Source organism: Natator depressus, chromosome 6, assembly GCF_965152275.1.
Source record: "Natator depressus isolate rNatDep1 chromosome 6, rNatDep2.hap1, whole genome shotgun sequence".
NCBI classification, from domain to species: Eukaryota; Metazoa; Chordata; order Testudines; family Cheloniidae; genus Natator; species Natator depressus.
In genome coordinates, this window is record NC_134239.1 from 32,941,955 (window position 1) to 32,963,279 (window position 21,325).

Consider the following 21,325-nt stretch of genomic DNA (forward strand, 5'->3'; position numbering starts at 1 on the left):
ATTAAGCCTGCCTCTGGTGGGAGGTCGGATGATTAAATTATGGGGTGTATGTATAATGAGAGGTCAGGAACAGGGTAACATGATTCCTTGTTCCCATCATATTGGAGCTTGTCTACACTGGGAAATTGACAGCATAGCTATAGTGGAATAATCTAGTCAGCTATGGATATTCCAGAATAGCTCCCCATGTCAACACTTTATTCAGGAATAAACAAATCTTTATTCCACAATAAAGTTACTTTTATTCCAGAATAGCGTTCATACAAGGAGCTATTCAGGAATAGCAATAGTAGACTATCTTCTCCTGCTCTAGCTGTGCTATCATCAGTTTCCTTTTATAGACAATCCTTAGCTGGTGTTGGAATTCTGCAGGGAGTTGCAGAATGATTACTGCTAATCCAAGCTTAATCTATAATCTTAAACTAAAATAGGGAAAGAATACATTAAGAATTACTTAGACAAGTTAGATGTCTTCAATTTGGCAGGGCCTGTCAAAATACTTCCTGGTATACTTACGGATCTGGTTGAAGAGATCTCTGAGCCATTAGTGATTATCTTTGAGAGCTCGTGGAGGACGGGAGATCCCAGAGGACTGGAAAAGGACAAATATAGTACACATCTATAAAAAGGGGAATAGGGACAACCCAGGGAATTATAGACCAGTCATCTTAACAGAAAGATAATGAACCAAATAATCAAAGAGTCGGTTTGTAAACACCTAGATGATAATAAGGTGATCAGGAACTGTCAACATGGATTTGTCAAGAACAAATCATGTCAAACCAGCCTAATGTCTTTCTATGACAGGGTAACAAGCAGAAGCAGTAGATGTGATCTATCTCGACATTAGTAAGGTTTTTGATTCAGTCCCACATGATCTTCTCATAAGCAAAGTTGGGAAATATAGCCTAGACAAACCTACTATAAGATGGGTGCACAACCAATTATAGTTAGCAGCCAAGTAGACTTCCCTAGATATTAACAAAATGATATGGTTAAACTCTTAACATGGAGGTGAGAGGCCAGTTTGTTATGCCCATTCATTTCTTGGTGTGTGTTAAAATTGCCAGTGAGAGTCCCCATTAGCACCCTTAGTGACATGGGTGATGACACCTCTCCATTCAGGAAATGGACTGAAACCATAACTCATTTTGCATATGTCACCAATCACTCAGTAGTTGGTAATTATTTTTCAGTCTCCAATGACCTTTGGCCTAGGACTGAAAGGTGTTGTGTCCCTGAGCCCATCTGTAGTCCCATATAGAATTACATGTTTTTCATCTTTCATTCAATTACCATATTAGCATTGGTAGCAATTAATACTATAGGATAACTTCAGAAAGCAACAATATTTGTCAGGAAAAGGCAAGCTTCAGGTAAAGTGAGGTCTTCTAGCATCAATGTGCCAGTCCATAAAGTGACTGAATTGAGCTAAACAATTAGTAAGGAACAATGACAACACTGAGAGAATCTTTTCCCCGTGAGTATTAGTTGAGCTTCTACTTCTAACAGTCTAGCAACTGTATTATTTCCATATTAGATAGCCATTGTGGATGGACCATTTCAGATCCATCTGGCCCTACTGAAAATACTTAAAACTATTACTGAAATATAAAGCTTATATTTAACAGCAGTACTTGTAGACAGATGATCTACAAATGGGGCCCTTGTATGAAAGAGGAGTTTTGTTTTGTACTGCTGTTTGGAAGAAATTACAAAATTACCTGTAGAGCAACAGTTGTGTTTTAAAACATCTTTATTTGATCCCAGATTTGTGTTAACCTAGTAACCAGACCTATGCTGATGTAGAATAATGCTTTCACAGATTTATAAAGAACTGACCTTTTCCACTGTTCCCTTAAATTTTGTGCAAAAATGAAAGGCAATTTTCATAGGCAAGAAGGTATCATTTTTTTTCCTGTGAAAATGGTGAGTTTCCACTTGGGACAAATTCCCTTTTTTGCAATTTTGAGAGAGGCTAGAATCTGAACAAGGCAAAGTCTGCTTTTATTAATGTTACTTTTTTTACAGACATGGCTTTTTTATGTTTGGAATTAAAATGTTTTAAATTAAAAACAGGAAAAAAAACCCTCCTTCAAGTAACTTTGCAACAACTTTTGATTTAGAAGTTTAGATTAACCATGTACAAGATAGCAACATTACTTTCTCTTCAGTTGCATCTGTGTCAGTCCCAGGATATTAGAAAGACAATGTGGGTGAAGTAATATTTTTGTATTGGACCAATTTCTGTTGGTGAGAGAGACAAGCTTTCGAGCTTACACGCTGCTCTTCAGGTCTAGGAAAGGTACTGAGAGTGTCACAGTTAACTACAAGGTCGAACAGATTGTTTAGCATAAGTAGTTAGCACATATCCCTCCAGTAATGGGGGGAAAGGAAGGGGTGGGGGAGAAAGATGGGTGGGATGGGGCTTTCCACTAAAAGATATTATCTCACCAACCTTATCTCACTAATATCCTGGGACCATCACGGCTACAGCAACACTGCATATTTTCTCTTTGACATTTGGCAACAGGGCTAAATTAGATGTCTGTATTTTGTGCCAAACAGATTTCTGATCACAATTCATAACTCTGGATTGTTAAATTTGACGTCATTCTGTTCTGACACCATAAATGATATGAGACAGAGAGATTTCCATTGAATGGCAAACTGTCAGATTTTAAGGTGACATCATTTAATCATTCGTTTTAAAAACATTTGTGCATGTTCAGCAAAATCTAGTGGTTTGGATTGTGTTTTCTGTTGACTTTAGTCCGAGAAGGTGTTTGTTCTTTTTTGGGAGAAAGCAGGGAATATGTTATCTGCATTAGATCATACTCTTGATACTTGGAGTGCTGCCTTACTTCTTAATGAGGTGTGGGAGAATTTTGTGTTAGAAGATTATAATAATTTTTAGAAACTCCATGGGTGTCTTATAAATGGCAGCATGAGACCTCTAGCATATGTCCCCAAGATTGAAATCCCCCATGTTAATGTAGTTTAAAAAAGATAGATGTTTGAAGAGTTGCTCATTCTGTTCTCTTGTCTGACTTGATATGTAACAGAACCCCCCCCCCCCCCGCCCCCGGTGCCTCATCTTGTGATTTACTAGTTAGTACATTGATCCTTGTACTATATAGGGCATTTGTACAAGGAGTTATACAGTTTATGAGGAGCCATGCTATTTTGAATCACTATAGAGAGACTCCTACAGCAACTTAAATACTAGTTTTTTCCCCACATGAAGCCCTATTGAATTCGGTGGCGTTCTGTTCAGGCATAGCAATCTGCCTGCTCGCTGCCAGTTGCAGGCGCCTTAGACTGTAATCTTTTGGAGGAAGACTGTCTTGCCAAGTGTTTGAACAGCACCTAGACACTGGGAACCTGATCCTAACTGGGACCTTTGGGCATCACTTCACACATTCAGTTTTACAGGCCTTCTACAAAACTGATGAAAATTGCTGATTTTTTTTCAATGAAATTTAACATTTTTACCCATCTTTACTTCACTAGAGAGTTCATGTAACTCTAGGAACATCTCCTATCTTGTAAACTACTTAAAAAGTTATAGTTTAAGCTATGTTGGAACAGTTTTAAAATAGATCAGATAAAATTATAGTGGATCACTGTCCGGATAAACAGTAACATTCTCAAGAGCCAAGAAATTACAAAGAAAGGTGCCAAGCCATTTTTATGGAGATACGTGAGAGCACATCCAAAGAGTAGGCAAAAGCCAGTGCATTTATTAAACTGTTGCTTAATTTTCTTTCCTCGATACTCCTTCTATTTTCACTTGTCACGAAATGAGAAGTGTGAGAACTTTGATAAATGGACTGAATCGTTGCCTAGTAAAGCTGAGTGAATAATTTGCAATGAATAATTTATCCAGCTGTTTAGCCTCTTTTTCCGCCTGTGCTGTGTTTTTTTAAGCAGATTGCAAATTCTTCAAATATATTCATTATTCAAATAATCTTTGATCCAGAAGAGTTCTAAGTGGGTATTTAATATTCACTACATTGTGCGTGTGTTGGTTAGTTGCAATTGAGATAGTAAACGTACGTGGTATTGTTTCAATTATCCAGTTGTTGCTACTGGGTATTGGTGTGCCTTTAAATCTCATTTTATTATCTCCACCACTTGCACTTGATTGTCCCATCTTTATCAGGTCCAGTCTGATGATGTGTATTCAAGATGGCAACTAAACTGAGTGTCTCCATGGCCTTGAGCATAAAATGGTGGAAATCTTTCAAATACTTCCTTGAGGAGGTCACACCTCCGTGTTAATATTCAGGCATTCAGGCATCTACTGATGAAATTTGTGACCGCTTTTCAAAACTAATTAATGCAGCTGGAACCCACACTAATAATTATTTAACTTCAGGTTAGTTAAGTCAAAGGATAGCTGACATGATGGAAAGTAGTTGGTCCTAAAAATTTCTTGTGTTTTTAGTTTTTCAGTTAGTAATATCAGAACATACCATCCCATTTTGATTAAGCCACATTTTAGACTCCTTCAATAGTGTTTGACCTGGATTCATGGGCATATTGAACAAAATATTAGAATGGCTTTAAATACCGGGCTAGACATTGAATGTAGGTCATTTAATAGCTTGTCAGGAAAATACTGAATTCTACAAACTAGATCATCATCATTATGAAAGACACAAAACCAGAGAAAAACCTCCCTAATTTAAAAAAGGAGAGACAGCTGCAAATATAGAACAGAATTACTGGGCATGTAAATTCAACTGTTTTAAAGTTTATTCACAGCAGAGGCTCTTTGCTGCCCTGGTTAGTCAGAGGCCTTCATGACTGGTGAAACGGAGCCTAACGTGCTGCCTTTCATATTAATCTTGCCATCCTCCCTGAGGGATGGAGTGGTCAGTGCCTCTGTTCTGTCTCATGCATTATCCACAGTGTTTGGTAATGCTTTGCAAAGGGTTTGCAGCCAATGAGCTAGTGACTAGTATTAGTCATTTGCTAAAGACTGTAAGTGGAATGAGGAGTTAGGGTGAAACAGCCCCATTGGCCCATCTGATCATCATCTGACTTCTGCAGATTTCATGGGTCTATTATGTACAAGTGCGCTAACAAAGGTCTCTCTCGTAAAAGAAAGAAAACGATTAACTCACAGTGTGTTGTAAATTTAAGATGATTTTTAGACTCGTGCGTTGCAGGAGAGGAGCTGTGAGTTTGAAAATTATTTTTATACAGGTTGGGTGCTCTTCTTGCCTTACTCATGTGAGGATTCTCACTTAAGTAAGTAGAATTACTCATATGTATTAGGAATCCAGGATTTGGTCCATAGTGGACTTGTCCCATGACTCATGAATTTGGGGAGTGTTTCAGTGGTTCTCAACCTATTTACCATTTCAGAGAACAGCCGTGTTAGTCTGTATTCGCAAAAAGAAAAGGAGGACTTGTGGCACCTTAGAGACTAACCAATTTATTTGAGCATGAGCTTTCGTGAGCTACAGCTCACTTCATCGGATGCATACAGTGGAAACTGCAGAAGACATTATATACACAGAGACCATGAAACAATACCTCCTCCCACCCCACTCTCCTGCTGGTAATAGCTCATCTAAAGTGATCATCAAGTTGGGCCATTTCCAGCACAAATCCAGGTTTTCTCACCCTCTGCCCCCCCCCCCACACAAACTCACTCTCCTGCTGGTAATATTATTAATATTATATTATTAATATAATAATATTATTACCAGCAGGAGAGTGAGTTTGTGGGGGGGGGGCGGAGGGTGAGAAAACCTGGATTTGTGCTGGAAATGGCCCAACTTGATCACTTTAGATGAGCTATTACCAGCAGGAGAGTGGGGTGGGAGGAGGTATTGTTTCATGGTCTCTGTGTATATAATGTCTTCTGCAGTTTCCACAGTATGCATCCGATGAAGTGAGCTGTAGCTCACGAAAGCTCATGCTCAAATAAATTGGTTAGTCTCAAAGGTGCCACAAGTCCTCCTTTTCTATTTACCATTGTGGACTACAGCTCTTTGTGTGTTATGTGGGCTGCAGCCACACAATATATATACTAGCTGTATGGCTCTGAGGATGCCACATGGGCCGCAGCTATGTGCTGATTGACCGCAAGCAGCCCGCAGGTTGAGAACCACTGGTTTATATCTTCTATGATAGAGACTACTGGGCCACAAATATCATTGGGCCTTATCTGTTTACTGAGCTTCTGGGGTTTGCCAATGATATTTAAATGATCTTATGAGCAAGCCAATTCTTTCCTCTAGATTCCTTGCCATATGTAGCTTTTTTTTTTTCCTGAAAGAATTTTTTTATTTTTGTTTCTGGTGCAGGTGAGTGCATAATAATGGCAAATCTAAGCCTTAAAAAAAATAGTGGCATGGTATGGGATCCACGTCCTGCAGGGTGGATTCTGTGCAGCTCTAGGGCTAGATCCTCTGCAGATGTAAAGTGCCTCTGAAGTGTTCCTAGCCTCTGTTTGACAGAAGTTGAGAATGGGTCACTTGATGAATAGCTGTTCTTGGCGTTGCCAACTTTCTGATCACACAAAATCGAACACCCTTGCCCCGCCCACTCTCTGAGGTCCCGCCCCTTCTCCAAGACACCGCCCCCCACTCCCTCCATCCCCCCTCCATTGCTCCCTCTCCCCTACCCTCACTCACTCTCACTGGGCTGGGGCAGGGGGTTGGGGTGCGGGCTCCGGCTGTGGGTGCAGGTTCCGGGGTGAGACCAGAAATGAGTGGCTTGGGGTTCAGGAGGGATCTCTAGGCTGGGCTGAGGGGTTCGGAGTGTGGGAGGGGGCTCAGGGCTGGGGCAGAAGGTTGAGGTGCACGAGGGGGTGTGTACATGGCTGGGGGTGTGGGATCTGGGGTGGGGCCAGGGAATGAGGGGTTTGGGGTGCAGGAGGTATCTGAGTGTTGGGTTAGGAGGTGCAGGAGGGGGTAAGGAGTGTGGTCTCCAGGCACCAGCCTCGCAGCTCCTTTTGGCCACGTTTCTGGGCAAAGGGGAGCTGCGGAGACGGCACTCAGGATGGGGGCAGTGCACAGAACCTCCCTGGCCGCCCCTGTGCCTAGAGGCCGCAAGCACATATCGGCCACTTCTGGGAGCCGCACGGAGCCAGGGCAGGCAGGGAGCCTGCCTTAGTCCCACAGCACCGCGACCAGACTTTTAGCAGCTCGGTCAGCGGTGTTGACTGGAGCCGCCAGGGTCCCTTGGCGACTGGGTGTTCCAGTCGAAAACAGGATGCCCGCCAACCCTACCTGTTCTGTTCGTTCCCTCTGAAGCACCTGGCATTGGCCACTGTTGCAAGACATGATACTGGGCTAGATGGACCATTGGCCTAACCTATGGCCATTTTATATTCTTATGTCGTAACTCCGTTGATGACAGTTTACAAAAGTTGAAGATCTAGCCCCTAAAGTTCTTATTGTACTGCTCAGTGTTGGTATATTTGGGGGCTGAAGGGCTTGACCATTTCTTTGTATGTAGTTCATGAAGATAATTGCTTTAAATGAGTGTGCAAAACCTAAAAAGTATCACAAAGCCACTTTGACAAAAAAAGTCACTTTATTTCACTTAAGGGCTCTTAACTAGAAGAATAAACGTGTGTGTGTGTGTGTGTGTGTGTGTGTGTATGTATATGTTTTAACAAATTTAAATACAGTCCTCTGGCAGCACTGTATAATAAATTGTAAATCTTTATTACTTTGAAAGTCACTGCAATCATATGATTATTCTGGCTTTCACAATGAATGCTGTGTTCCATTGAGATTTCTACAGAATGAACTAATATGCAGCCCTTATAAAGTCAGAGCAACTTTTTTTTTTTACTTTAAATGGATATATTAAGTCTCTATAAATTAAAGGTCCTTTCTTGCCAAAGCTGATTGTGCTGTGAATTTTACCATAAGAAGTGAGTTTTTAGAAGTTAAACTCCAGATGATGCTTTTGCAGGAGTTAGCTGTATACTTAAGGCACTGAGAACTATGGGGGAAAAAAACCCCAGCTAGCATTATCCTATATTATTGAGCTGGCTCATGGGGCTTGATCAGTGGTCAGCACTGACAGAGCTTTACTACAGGGAAACTTACAGCAGCTCAGCAGCATAGTAACATTTATGGTGGTATTTTGGGCCTAATGCATAGCAACCAATCTATTGTAGGAGGGGGAAGAATGGGAGAAGATGAAATAAGGTAAAAAAACCCTAGCCTTAACAAATCTGCCAATTTAAATTCCATTGTAGCTCTGCAATTGCTTGTTTGGTTTAATTTCCTCTCCGCACAAACTGAGATGTCAGCCAAACCTTAAACTCTGCTGCACTTGCATTCTTTTCTGTGGCTTCAGAGAGTTCTCATTTCATTCTCTCTCTCTTGTTTTCCTCTCTCTTTTTCTTTTTGGTGGGTGCCCTGAATCTCTCAAGCAGTTCAGGAGGCCGAGCAGGAAGATATAAAGGTGGTAGCAGATGTTCAAGCTCCAAAATCGACTAAAAAAACCAAGGCAGCAGCTGCAAGCTGTCAAACTGGCAGCACGAGAAAGGAGAAAAAGGGGAAACACAAAGGTTAGCTGCATGCTGCTGAATATCAAACATTGGGTTGAGTGGCAAGATGCTTCTGTATTTTTTAAGATTCTTTGAATGCGTGTGATGGTTGTAATAGCTGACAACTGTTTAAAACAAATATTATACAAATGCATACACCAGATGGGAAAATTTGCATTGCTTGGTCCTAATTTAGCACATACATATTGAAGTGAGGGATGGTCAAGATTTGTTGTCCTAATCGTTTTGCAAAGCCATGTATTAATGTAGCCGGTACTAAAAGAACAAAGGAACAAAATATTAATATAATGGGCACTTAAATTCTATAGAGGTTTTAGGAAATTGTCTGCTTAGAGCCATATTACACCAATTCATTTTTCAGATCAATCTGCACTTGCAGGAATCAGACATAAATTGCAGAAAATTCTGTCCAAAACTGAGTTTTAAAAGCTGTACAAATTTAGGGTCGTTGCCCCTTTGGAGTCATTGGGAGTTTTGTCATTGATTTCAATGGGGTCAGGGACTCACCCTTATTATGGATTTGAAGTTATTTCAGAGCTATTACCCTGTGTCAGGTCAACATACATTTAAGGGTATAAATAAACATCTTTATGAAATAGTTCTGGACGCTAGCTCATAGACACACATAGTACCTATCCCAAAAATGTAATATCTAATGCTGTTTAGCAAAAACAAATACCCACCATAGACAATGACAAAAGAGTGAACAGAAATGGAATTACTGGCAGTATAAGTTTTAGCAGCCGAATCATTTGAAAATAAATGGAGCAAGTGGGATGAACTGATTAAAAGCTGTATCAATGATTTTATATATACACACACACTTTTAACTGGAGACTAGATCCAAAGCCCATTAAAAATCAGTAACCTTTCCACTGACTTCAGTAGGTTTCACATCAGGCCATTATAACCTATATTGTCTGCACTCAGCTGTTTTCCCTTTTCATATATATCTGACATTCTCGCCTTAACTTCATAGGTAAGAAAATAATTTGTATGGTTAACAATCCTGTTAATAATTAATTAAAGAAAGCTAGTTGCTAAAGCCGAGATCCACAATGGGACGAGGCATTGCAACACTGAGCATCACAATGCCTGACTATTAGATGCCTAGAAAATTACTGGAACAACAAGGTGAGCCACAAAGCGTGAGTTTGGCACTGAGGCTCTATATAAGATGTCTGGGGAGAGATGGGCACCTAAGGATGTGATCCTCAAAAGTCAGTATGCTAAGTGAGTAGCTGCCTGAGATAGCGAGGGGTGTATGTCCTAAACCCCACCTCAATCACAGCGATAAGCACCTAAATCAGGGCTGCAGGAAGGCCCCTATTTCTGCTTGTGAACCATAACTGGGAACCCCTCTCCCGGAGTTGAGCAGCTTTGGTGCCTAAGATGTTTCTGGTGAGAAGGAGGTAGGGGCCTGCCTTGCGCCATACAAAATGGCCAGAGGAGGAGGTAGCACTCACCTTATAACCCAGTGGTTAGAGAAGTCATCTGATATGTGGAAGACCGAGGTTCGTTTTCCCTCTCCCCCACCAGAGGGGAGAAAGAATTTGAATAGGGGTGTCCCACCTCTGAGGAGAATGCTCTAAACACAGAGCTAGGGATGTGGTCGATCCCTCAGTCTCTCCTGTTGAAGCTGTTCCACTGTGGATAAATACTTAGTCATTAGAACCAGGAGGATTGGATCCTAGGTCTCCCACCTCCCAGGCGGATGCTTTAACCACCAGGCGATAGAATTATATTCTCTCTCTCTGTCTCTTTCTGTCTCTCAGTGACTCCTAAGTATTTATCCAAAGTGCAACAACTTCAGCAGGAGAGAGAGAAGGTGCCCCTCCTCCTCCTGCATCAGATTATTCCATAGCTCAGTGGTTAGAGCACCCTCCTGATACATGGAGGACCGAGGGGGGGAATTAAACCTTTGTCTCCTACATCCCAGGTGGCTGCTCTAATCACTGGGCTAATAGTTATGAGGTGGGCAGCACCACCACCACCACCTCCTCCTCTAGCCAGATTTTGAATGGGACTTAATCCGGTAGGTATGCTCAGAGGCCACTTTCTAGATCAGGCCAGAAAGGTGAGATGGCACTCCTCTGGCTATTTTCCTCTGGTTCATGGATCACACTTGGGCTTAGGCAGGAGATAGCCATCCCGACACATAGTGAGGTAGCAGTGTGCAGAATGCTAGGCACTTAGGAAACTTTTACCCTGAAAACTTAGGTGCCAAGTGAGCTGAGGCTACTGTAGTGTTAGGTAGCAGTTGGACAGGAGTTCTGTGGATCTCAGTGATGTGTCTAAAACTGAGATTTAGGCACGTAAGTACCATCATGGTCCTCAGGTACAATTATATTGTACAAACCTCCTTGTCTCTTTGATACCCTGGGACTAGCATGGCTCCAACAACACTGTGTATTACTTTTATAATCACAGTTTTATATGTATTTGTTTTTTTAAAAATCGGCTTCTGAACTGAATTAAAAATTGCTGTTGGAATTTAAAAAATGCGAAAGCCAATATTTCTGGACTTCAGATAAAAATAATTTACTCCAAGGCAGAAATTTGAACGCCAAGTTTTGCTCGTGAGTTAAATCCTCTTAAAACTTTAAAACCTGGAAACTTTCTAATGGAAGTGCTGACTCAGCCTGTAGCTGAGCATTGTGCATAGTAGTACATAAATTATTTTTACTGTATAATCACACAAACTCTGGGCTCTAGTAATACCCAGATTTTGACTGCCATATTTTGACTCTGGTAATAGTCCGTTTTCCTTATATGGGATTTCTATACACGTACTGTATAATGTACAGAAGATAAAATATTACTTCAGTCAGTTTAAATAGATGAGATTTTGACAAATTTATATAATTAAGATTTGCATAATACTAAATTGCATATAACTGACTGCATTATACCTTTTTCTGTGCTGATTTTCAGACCATTTTCTAATCTCTTGGTCTAAGCTCACATGGTGAAACTGACAGGAACTTTGCCATTGAAGTTAACAGGAACTTTGCAATTGACTTTAGTGGGGCCAGGATTTCACCCCATGTTTTCCTAGGTGCTTGTTTGGGTGCTATGGGAGTCTAATCCTGGTTGGGACCTTTGAGCACTACTGCAATAAAAACAATAATAATAACAGGAGCGTGTTGTTTAAAAATGCCTGATATGTCCTATGGGACAATGTCTGATGGAGAATGTTCTATAACCATTGGGATTGTTTTTGCTGGATAGTTGACTCAGTGAGAAAAGATTTGCTGTGTGAAGTTTAGTTATATCATGATCAGTATGTGCTGACCAAGTTTATTATCTCAGCACTGCCAATAAATTAACACTAAAATTTTTGACCCCCAAAACATTGCTGCTTTGTTTTCAGGAAAGACTTTTTAAAAAGAAAATTCCCAAGCAGAAAAATGTTGACATATTTTAGCAGACATAGGTCATTGCAATTGTAGTAATTGCATATAGTTTAGTACATACAACATGAATGAATTTGGTAATTTTTGCAAAGCGTATTCACCGTTTTCCTTGGAGCTTTTGGTAGTTTTCACTTACCTGAGGGATTCATTTTAAAAGGACACTGTCAGATAGTTGAGAACTAAAATTTGTTTGTTTTTTAAATTATATGAACTAATAGCAGCAGAAAATATTTATCTGAATTAAAAGATAATCCCTAATATAACTTTTAACCCAAACGTTGTAACACTGTACTAATGTAATGAGCGTGAAACTGGCTAGTCTAATGTGACTATCCAAGCTAAGTGAAATGTGAATAGGGCTTCATCATGTAAGCAGATGAACAGCTTCTGGAATTGTTCAAATTCTATTGAAGTCTGTGGGAGCTGGAAGAACACAGCTGTTCCCAGAGTTGTTCATCTTCTTGCAGGATCAGGCCCATAATAAACAAGGTGAAATTCACATAGTTGCATGAAATCCCCTCCACGCTACTAAAGCCCCCCTGAATGGGGTTGTATGCATGCAGTGTGCACATGAAAGAACAGATGGGGCACAGGCAGAGCAATTGTACTGGGGGACCTCTGTACCTCCTGGATGCCTTGGAGAAGGAGTCTCCATGCTGGCGCTGACTAGGCCAATCTTGAAGGCAAGCTAGAGTTGGGCTTCTATAAGGGACCACTGGATCTTCAACTGCATGGATCCTAGTGGCCAGGAACAGCTAAGTAAGGGATGTAGACGCTCTGGTTTCAGAGAAGCCCTGCCTGCAGTAGAGGGAGGTGAATAATGGATTTTATCCCTGCAGTGATTTTCCTGTGGAAGCCTTCTTACTCTTGCTTTGTGCAAGGAGAAGTGATTTCACCAAACGACCATAAATGGTTAATTAAATCTTTAAAATTTCTTTTACAATCAGGTACCATCACCTATCTTGTTCATTTAATGTGAATTAATTTACCCCAGGATTTGTATCCTCACTATGTCCCTTTAAGCAGCAGGATGTACTCTGGAAAAGGTGTGAATTCACATTGTATTCTAAAATGACATGTTTTAAAGATTTCTCTGATGTTTAACAGTCATACAGATTACATTTCTGAGCACGGCTCATCCCTTTGTGCTAAAGAGACCAGATTTTATGAATAATCAGCTAATTTAAACCCAATACATTTGAATTATATATGAGCAGCATTTGAATCTCTGTTGTAATGATTGTACTCTGGGTCTTAGATGTGTAATGCTTTTGTGAGTGGCTCCAAGAATGATGAAACTGTTATCAGAACAAAGTGATAAAGATGAGTATGAGGGAAATATTAGGCTTAATGAGGCTGCACTGAGAGACAGCAGGAGAAGCAGCCATAGGCTGAGACCAATTGCTTATGTAGAGCAGATGGTTGCTCCAGAGATCTGGGTTAATAAATTCTGTGGTTTTGCTCTATGTAGTACAATGCTTAGCAGCTTAGCCAAGAACTGTAACTGTTAGGGTCTTTCATATCTCACTATGATAGTTAATAGGTATTTAGCCTGGTTTTTTTTTTTTTTTTTTAAACAAGCCTCCACTTAGGGAGCAGAACTGCAAGTGCAATTAATTGTAAGCACAAACACTAGCACTTAATAGTATCTTAGCTACTTGATTAAAATGACGAATCTGGTAGTTAGTCATCTGAATACAAACATTTGGACAATTAATTGTTGGGTGCAAACTGATTTGGGCGGTGGCAGAGAGATGAGGAGGTGAGAAAAGAGGCCAAGTTACGGTCACTTTAAAACTAACCATAAAGTATGTTTCCAATTAAACACAGTAGGACAAATTCTGTCTTGACTTATCGCCCCATGCAATTATGGCAATGGGATGCAAATTGGGAAGAATTTGTCTCGCTATATGTATCTGATTTGCAGTGTTGCCTGGAGAGGCACAAATAAATTAGAAAAATAATTGAAATCAATAAGTAGAAAGTTATGAAAAATGCATATTGTACAGTATTATCACACTTGTAAACACAGTTATTAACCACAGGACTAAAGCAGACCCATAGCATATGGAACACTTATACATCAAACACACACTTTTTTTTTTAATCTGAAATTTCTGGAAGTATTATACACACATCAGTGTGTCTGTTTTCCACTAAAGATTACCAAGAGTAGGGATTAATAACTGTTTGGTAAAAATGTTTTTCCTATGTCCAGTGGACTAAATGGAAACAAACAGGAGACAGATAAATAACTTTTTTAAAAATACTCAAACCTATGATTTAACTCTAAAGCAAAAATATAGTAAGGATATTCAGGAGTAAGTAAATCTCACATACATGGCATATAAATAATTTAGGGGTAGCTGCATTGGTGCACTAAGTGCCATGGGAAACACTGTTCACTTTGCAGATTAGGTTTCAAAATCCCTATAATCTGGAGGTATTTCATTGCCCAAATAAAGAACATCCTTCCATCTCTCTCATACGCTTTTTCTTTTTGTCTTTTATGTTCAGTTTATTTAATTTATTCAGATCAGTTTTTCTGGATGTCGTCCTGTCTGTCTGTGTGTCTGCCACACAATGTTCTCTTTGTCAGGATGGCTATTCTGGGGTTTTTTTCCCCCATGGTTTATTTCATCCTTGTTTCTTCCCTTTGTTTTTCTTCCATTTGTTTGCTATGAATAGCCCCTTCTGTCCCATCTCTGTGTAATATAGGGAGCTGCGTTAAAGCTGGCCAGATAGGAAGGCATTGACACTTGTAGTGGAAGAGGCTCCATTACTCCATATTTCCTCATTTAATGGGAGGAGCTTGGCTCATTTAGACCTGTTTAAGCATGGCTCCACTGGGCATAAAAGCAATGGGACAGCACACAGCAGGAAGAACAAATGGGCTTCAACTGGGAAAATCCTGTTATCTCTGGGCATGAGAACACTCTCCAGGCTGTCCTTTGGCCTGAACTTGACTGTAAGGAAATCATTATGGTCTCTGATGCCAAGCCAGGCACTCCTTAGCACAGGGGCAGGCAAACATTTTGGCCTGAGGGCCACATCGGGTTTCCAAAATTGTATGAAGGCTGATCAGGGGAGGCTGTGCCTCCCCAAACAGCCAGGTGTGATCTGGCCCCCACCCCCTATCCGACCCCCCTGCTTCTCCCCCCACGATGGCTCCCTCGGGACTCCTGCCCCATCTGCCACTCCCTGTCCCCTGACCACCCCTGACTGTCCCCTCATCCAACCCCCCACCCTCTCATTCCTGACTGCCACCCCGGGACTCCTGCCCCATCCAACCCCCCTGTTCCCCGCCCTCTGACCGTCCCAACCCCTATCATAGAATATCAGGGTTGGAAGGGACCTCAGGAGGTCATCTAGTCCAACCCCCTGCTGAAAGCAGGACCAATCCCCAATTTTTGCCCCAGATTCCTAAATAGCCCCCTCAAGGATTGAACTCACAACCCTGGGTTTAGCAAGCCAATGCTCAAACCACTGAGTTATCCCTTCCCCCCATGCCCCTGAACTCCCCTGCCGCTATCCAACCCCTCTGCCCCCTTACCACGCTGCTTAGAGCACCGGTGGCTGGCAGTGCTAGAGCCGTGCCGCCCAGAGCATGGGGTCAGGCTGCAGCTCTGCAACTGCGCTGCTCAGCCGCCCAGAGCATTGTGCAGGCGGCGCGGCGCACTGAGACTGTGCGGGAGGGGGAACAACAGGGGAGGGGCCGGGGACTAACCTCCTGGGCCTGAACTCAGGGGCTGGGCAGGAGGGTCCCATGGGCCGGATGTGGCCCATGGGCTGTAGTTTGCCCACCTCTGCCTTAGCATATAGACAATGGAAGAGTAGTCATTCCTGGAGTCGTCTTCATCATGGCAAGACCTACTTAGAAGAATGGTTAACAAATATTGTAAACAATAGAATGGAACATTCCCAAACTTAAGTGTAGTGTTTTTTTTTTTTTTCCTAAATCAAATGTCTTAGTTCCAAAAAACACCTAGGAAAATGCACACCTGTTGAACAAATGGCTCTCAAAATTCTGGCAACTAGAATGTATGTTAAGAATTGTGCTGGTCCTCAAAATGGACCAATAGAGGTTTTGTTTTACACTTTTTTTATTTTAAAAATGTTTCACTTCTTGGCAGAATTCTTCAAAAGCAAAGTTTCAACCCACAGTGATTTTTTTTAATACGGCTCAGTTGCAAATTCTTAAAGGGTATTTTCAAAAGAAAGACCTTGAGCCATACCTGTATTACTGTAACTTATTGAACAATGGCTGAGACAGTACTTTTAAAAATAATACTGAATTACGTACTGATAGGTGCAAGACTAGCATTGGCGGTGGAATCGTCAGTAGTACTTTATCTCATCATAGTTCCAAAAGTAAGCCTTATATTCAACTGTTGTTTGGCCTGTTTAGTTTAAAACTGTGAATCAGTTGAGAAAAATGTAAACTCAAGGTTTGTACTGAATGAAATCCTTTAAAGGTTGAAAATTCTTTTTGTTCTGATGGGAGCTTAATAAAAACAGCCTTTCTGAGGATTCACTTTTTTGATAAACTCAGAATCTCTCTGTCTTTGATTTCAAAGCAGGCCAGCATTCCTCTGAAGTATTCTACTGCCACCCTCAAGTCAAACAGGGAGCGGCTTTGCAATGCTTCAGAATAGTAATTTGCAAATGTGTCCCCACAGTACACAGCAATGTCTCGAATGTAATAGATATCAGTGAGAATACCAGATCAAACTATTGGCTCATTTAACCTGGTATCTCATCTCTGAAGCCTCGTCTAAAGAAATTCCCACCATTACTAAACACCAGTTCAACTCCATTGCTGTCAGCAACTTTATAGAGGAAGGATGGTCTTGTGGTTATATGCACTAGACTGAAACTTGGTTAATTTAAAGTTCAGTTCTTTGCTCTGCCACAGATGTCCTGTCTGACCTTGGACAAGTCCCCGGAGCTGATTCAGCAAAGTGCTTAAGCATGTGCTTAAAGTTCAGTATGTGAGTAATCCTGTTGCATTTAATGGAACAACTCAACATGCTGAACTTCAAGCACAAGCTTAAGTGCTTGTCTGTGCCTCAGCACCCCATCCGTAAAGTAGGGATAATCATATTTTATTTCTCCCCCCAAGTGCATCAGCTTGACCTTGTCTGCACTGAATTTCACCAGCCATTGTGCTACCCGATCAATTAGCTTTGTTAGGTCCATCAGAAGTGCCTTTTAGACTTGTTTCCTAAGTAAATTCATGAATGTCCTATGAAGAAAGAATTACTTTAGTAAATAAAAACAATTCTTTTAAATTGATTTTAAAAATAAATTAGCTAAAATAAAGTGTTTTGGGAGCTTGCGGGGTTTCATGCTAATTGAATACAATAAAACTTCTCTTATAGTAAAATAATTTGGTCATCATTCTTTCCCATAGTACTGTAGCATTTTTAGATCTACATGCATGATCATGTAAAAGAAACAAGAAAATGGGACGTTTGCTTGAAATCTTTTCACAGCAAAATATTTGAGTCTGGTTTGCACATTGTGAATAAATATGATTTGATTTTCTTCTGGGTAGATCCAGTTATTAGGGATTCATATCATACATAGCTAATGTTTTGGAGAACTGACTCACTGTGCTTATGCCCATAATGTGTTTCTGCCTCCAGTCATTTTCAGACTGTAGTACTTTAATACCTTTTAAAATGTCTGGTTGCTACTGTCACATTTAGAACCTGTGACTAATTTATTCAGGTTTAATGGAGAATAATATAAGAGACAGTTTTCCTGTTTACTACTGTTAGATAACTACACGGGATAATATCTGTCTCCATATTATGTCTAGTGCTTAGGTTTTATTTACTGGCTCTTCTGAAACCACTGTACATAAACATCATGTGGTTGTGCATTTAATATGTATTCCTTTTTCTTTCTTTCTAAAATACTTTTTCCTGATTATCTCTTGAACAATTAAAGCTTTAAAGTGATCGTTTTAACCTGTAAGTCTTTAAATTCCATTCTTCTGTAACATGATTTCAATTTTCAGTGATGAAATCTATCAGAAGTATTTCTAGAGAGACCATCTGGATAATATCTAAGTTCTGTCAAAATTGGTAGATCCCAAATTTGACCTTCTGTACATTTGTTTTCTCACATCTGATCTCAAAGCTCACTGAATTTTTTCTGTGTATTCCCCAAACAAATGCTTTTATTGTAATAATTATTTAACACATTATTTAATATTCATTTTAATTATAGCCAAATTGTTGGAAACTCTCCCATAACAAACCAGTCAGCTCATGGAATATGTATGTGGAATAAATACAGCCGACCCTGCTGTTCTTTCCCAATGACAGCTTCCACGAGCTTCAGGATTGCAACTGTAGAAACAGATCTCAATTTCAAGTTTCCAAAAATGAATTATCATTACTAAATCAAGGGAGGCTGAAGAGATTTAAAAATTAGGAAAAATATGTTGATCAGACCTTTTGTAAGTAAAGTTAGACAAGTCTAGTGCAACATCACAAAGTCCATGAAAGCTTAGACTGGGAAAACTGATTTGCCTCCTGTGCATCATGAACATTTAGCAAAATTTCTTCTTATAGCTCCCTTTCCAGTGGTTACAGTAACAGGTCTCCTGTTTCCTATTGTAATAGTTTGTTTCCTTCCACTGCAGGAGCAAAGCTGTAATTGTTTCAGTCTCTGGTTGTAGTCATGTTCTGTTCAGAAGTCTGAGCTTCTGTCAAAAAATAAAATAAAAGTGTAGTAACCAGTCTATAAAAATGCTGTGGTGAATGGCATTCTAAAATAATAATAATAGACTTTATAGCTTATGAGCTCTTCAGAGAAGGAACTGTTTCTTGTGTGTTTGAACAGTGCCTAGAACGTTGCATGTGCTACTAAAATATATGTAATGACAATTTCTCATAGGCTGGAAATGCCAGAAGAACATCCTTTCTCCTGATCTCTGGGCTTCAGCTTCTGGTCTCAGATGAAACCAAGAAGTGCAAAGACCTGAATATGTCAATTTTGACCAAAGCGTGTGCTCTCTCGCTCGCTCTCTCAAAGTATTTAGGTCAGATCATATTATTTTCTGCCCTGGTTCACCCTCTCTTGATGAATAATATGAAGAATCCTGGTTTCAGCATCATTTTAGCAGGAACGCAGAGACTTCTGCATCAAGGATGCGGCATTCTGTGCTTAGGAGACACAGTGGAAAATTCTGACCTCTGGGTCTGAAGACTTTACTTTCTTCTTTTTCACAGCCCACTGTCTGTCTTTGCCACCTTAAATCCACGTTCTCCAACCACTGAAGTTACAGGAGACTGTTAACTATAAATATGATTTGCCCCCCTCACATCCCCCGCACAATAAGCCACTTTTTTGGTATGTGGGTAGAAGGAGCAGGAGCCCACAAAGCTGAGAAAGTGAGGAATGTAGAGGGAGGGATCCATTCTAAAACTGTAATGAAAGATGAATCAGGGCTGCATGGCTTTTGAAATGCTTCAAAGAAATCAGATGGGTGACGGTAAAGCTGCCTATTTACATTGTGTGTGTGTGTGTGTGTGTATTACACATACACACTCTCTTTCTCACTTAAATAGGGATAATCCTAATGTGAAGGTGAGCTCTTCCTGAACACTTCCTTTGCTGCGTTAGCCTTTCAACATCAGGCATCTTCAACTATTTTTGTACAGTATTCCCCGTTATTAACATTCTTGAGGATGTTGTTTCATATTTGTCTTTTCTTTTTTTCTGGTTACATCTTCCATCCCCAGTATGGTATGGAGTCAGCTCCTGGGACAGGTTTTGTGTGTAATAACACTCTCTACTAGTAACACATTCCTCTGAATGCTGAAATTGATTTTTCTTCTCTTAATGCATGACTAGCCAGTGTAACGTTTGTCCCAATGCCTAATATGCGATGGCCCTGACAGCATGGGATGGGAACAGCAACCAGCATGATTAGACTGGACTATATAATGTCATTGGAGGCATTTAATTTGCCACAGATCAAAGTCTGTTTGGGAGGAAAGTGACCAATATTTTTAAAAATTGGATGTCTAAAATTAGTTACAAACATAGGTGGGTAAATAAATGGCTAGATACGCAAAAGTGATGAGCATCCCACTGCCCCATTAATTTAAATGGAACTGGTGGGTACTCAGCACTTTTTTGAAAGTCAGGTGTCTGGTTTAGAAGCCTAACTTTAGGCACCAACTTTTTAAAATGTTGGTCAGTGTGCATGTGTATATGTGTAGGGTCATAGGAATTGCCATAGTGGATTAGACCAGTGGTCAATCTATTCCGATATCCTGTTGTGACATTAAGAACCGTGCAAGGGCCACAGGTACCCAAATATCTGGTAATGAATTGCAGCTGGCTTAACCAATTCACATGTACTCCAATTCTTTAATGTAATGAAATATATCTGAGAAGTATCATACAAGGTGTCAATGAAAAGCTCATGACTCACTAGTTATTAATAAAAAGAAAAGGAGTACTTGTGGCACCTTAGAGACAAACCAATTTATTTGAGCATAAGCTTTCGTGAGCTACAGCTCACTTCATCGGATGAAGTGAGCTGTAGCTCACGAAAGCTTATGCTCAAATTGGTTAGTCTCTAAGGTGCCACAAGTACTCCTTTTCTTTTTGCAAATACAGACTAACACGGCTGTTACTCTGAAACTAGTTATTAATATTATTACATAATGTAGGTGCAAGCAACTGATGCAAAGTTATGGACGTAAACTGAAATTATAGTTCTTAAAATGTGTTTGCCAGCCAAGACAAAAGAACAGTTGAAGAGGAAAAATGATTAGCACTCACTCAGCTCCATTTGACCATGCTTGACCAGTTTTTTTCAGCCAAAGTTATTAAGAGCCAACGTTCATCCCACAAACACCAGCCATTATTAATGGTTACCAGTTCTCCTCTCTGTTGCTTATTAAAGAACCTTGTGGAGCGGCAAGCTTATAGAGGCTTTTATTATTTACTATATCTATAAATGATATTATTACAGCTTTTATTAATGAAAAGTACATTTTTATGTGACTGACATTGTGGTACACAACGGCACTAAATCTTAGCTAGGAGTTACAATCTAGTTTATAATCTAATGTTGATAACTTGCTATCCTGGCAAAAATGAAATTGGCTTTCTATAGATGAGAACTAGGCCTAATCAGTGATTTATTTATAGTTGAGGGGAGAAAGCCAGGTAAATAGTCCCACTCTGAACACACTCTTCTGAGCCAGGGAATGTATTGTTCTTTTCCTCTCCGTATTTCATTCAAGTGGGATTTTTTCAGGTTTTGGCCAAATCTAGACATTGCTTGACCATGACAATACCTCCAAGAGTTAGAGGATACAGCATGGTCTAA

The 21,325-nt window shown here is 40.3% G+C and overlaps 1 protein-coding gene across 10 annotated transcripts in view; it reads left to right on the forward strand.

Moving 5' to 3' along the window:
- TUB (TUB bipartite transcription factor) overlaps positions 1–21,325 on the forward strand; it is a 253,141-nt gene that overhangs the window by 197,493 nt on the left and 34,323 nt on the right. For 5 of the 10 annotated variants that reach the window (XM_074954963.1, XM_074954971.1, XM_074954970.1 and 2 more), the window contains one exon: positions 8,411–8,548. The exons of 2 other annotated variants lie outside the window; for them this stretch is intronic. In XM_074954963.1, coding sequence (XP_074811064.1) covers positions 8,411–8,548 — 138 coding nt within the window. The remainder of the gene's footprint in view (positions 1–8,410; positions 8,549–21,325) is intronic. 3 more of the 10 variants (XM_074954964.1, XM_074954967.1, XM_074954972.1) reach the window with 1 other exon arrangement.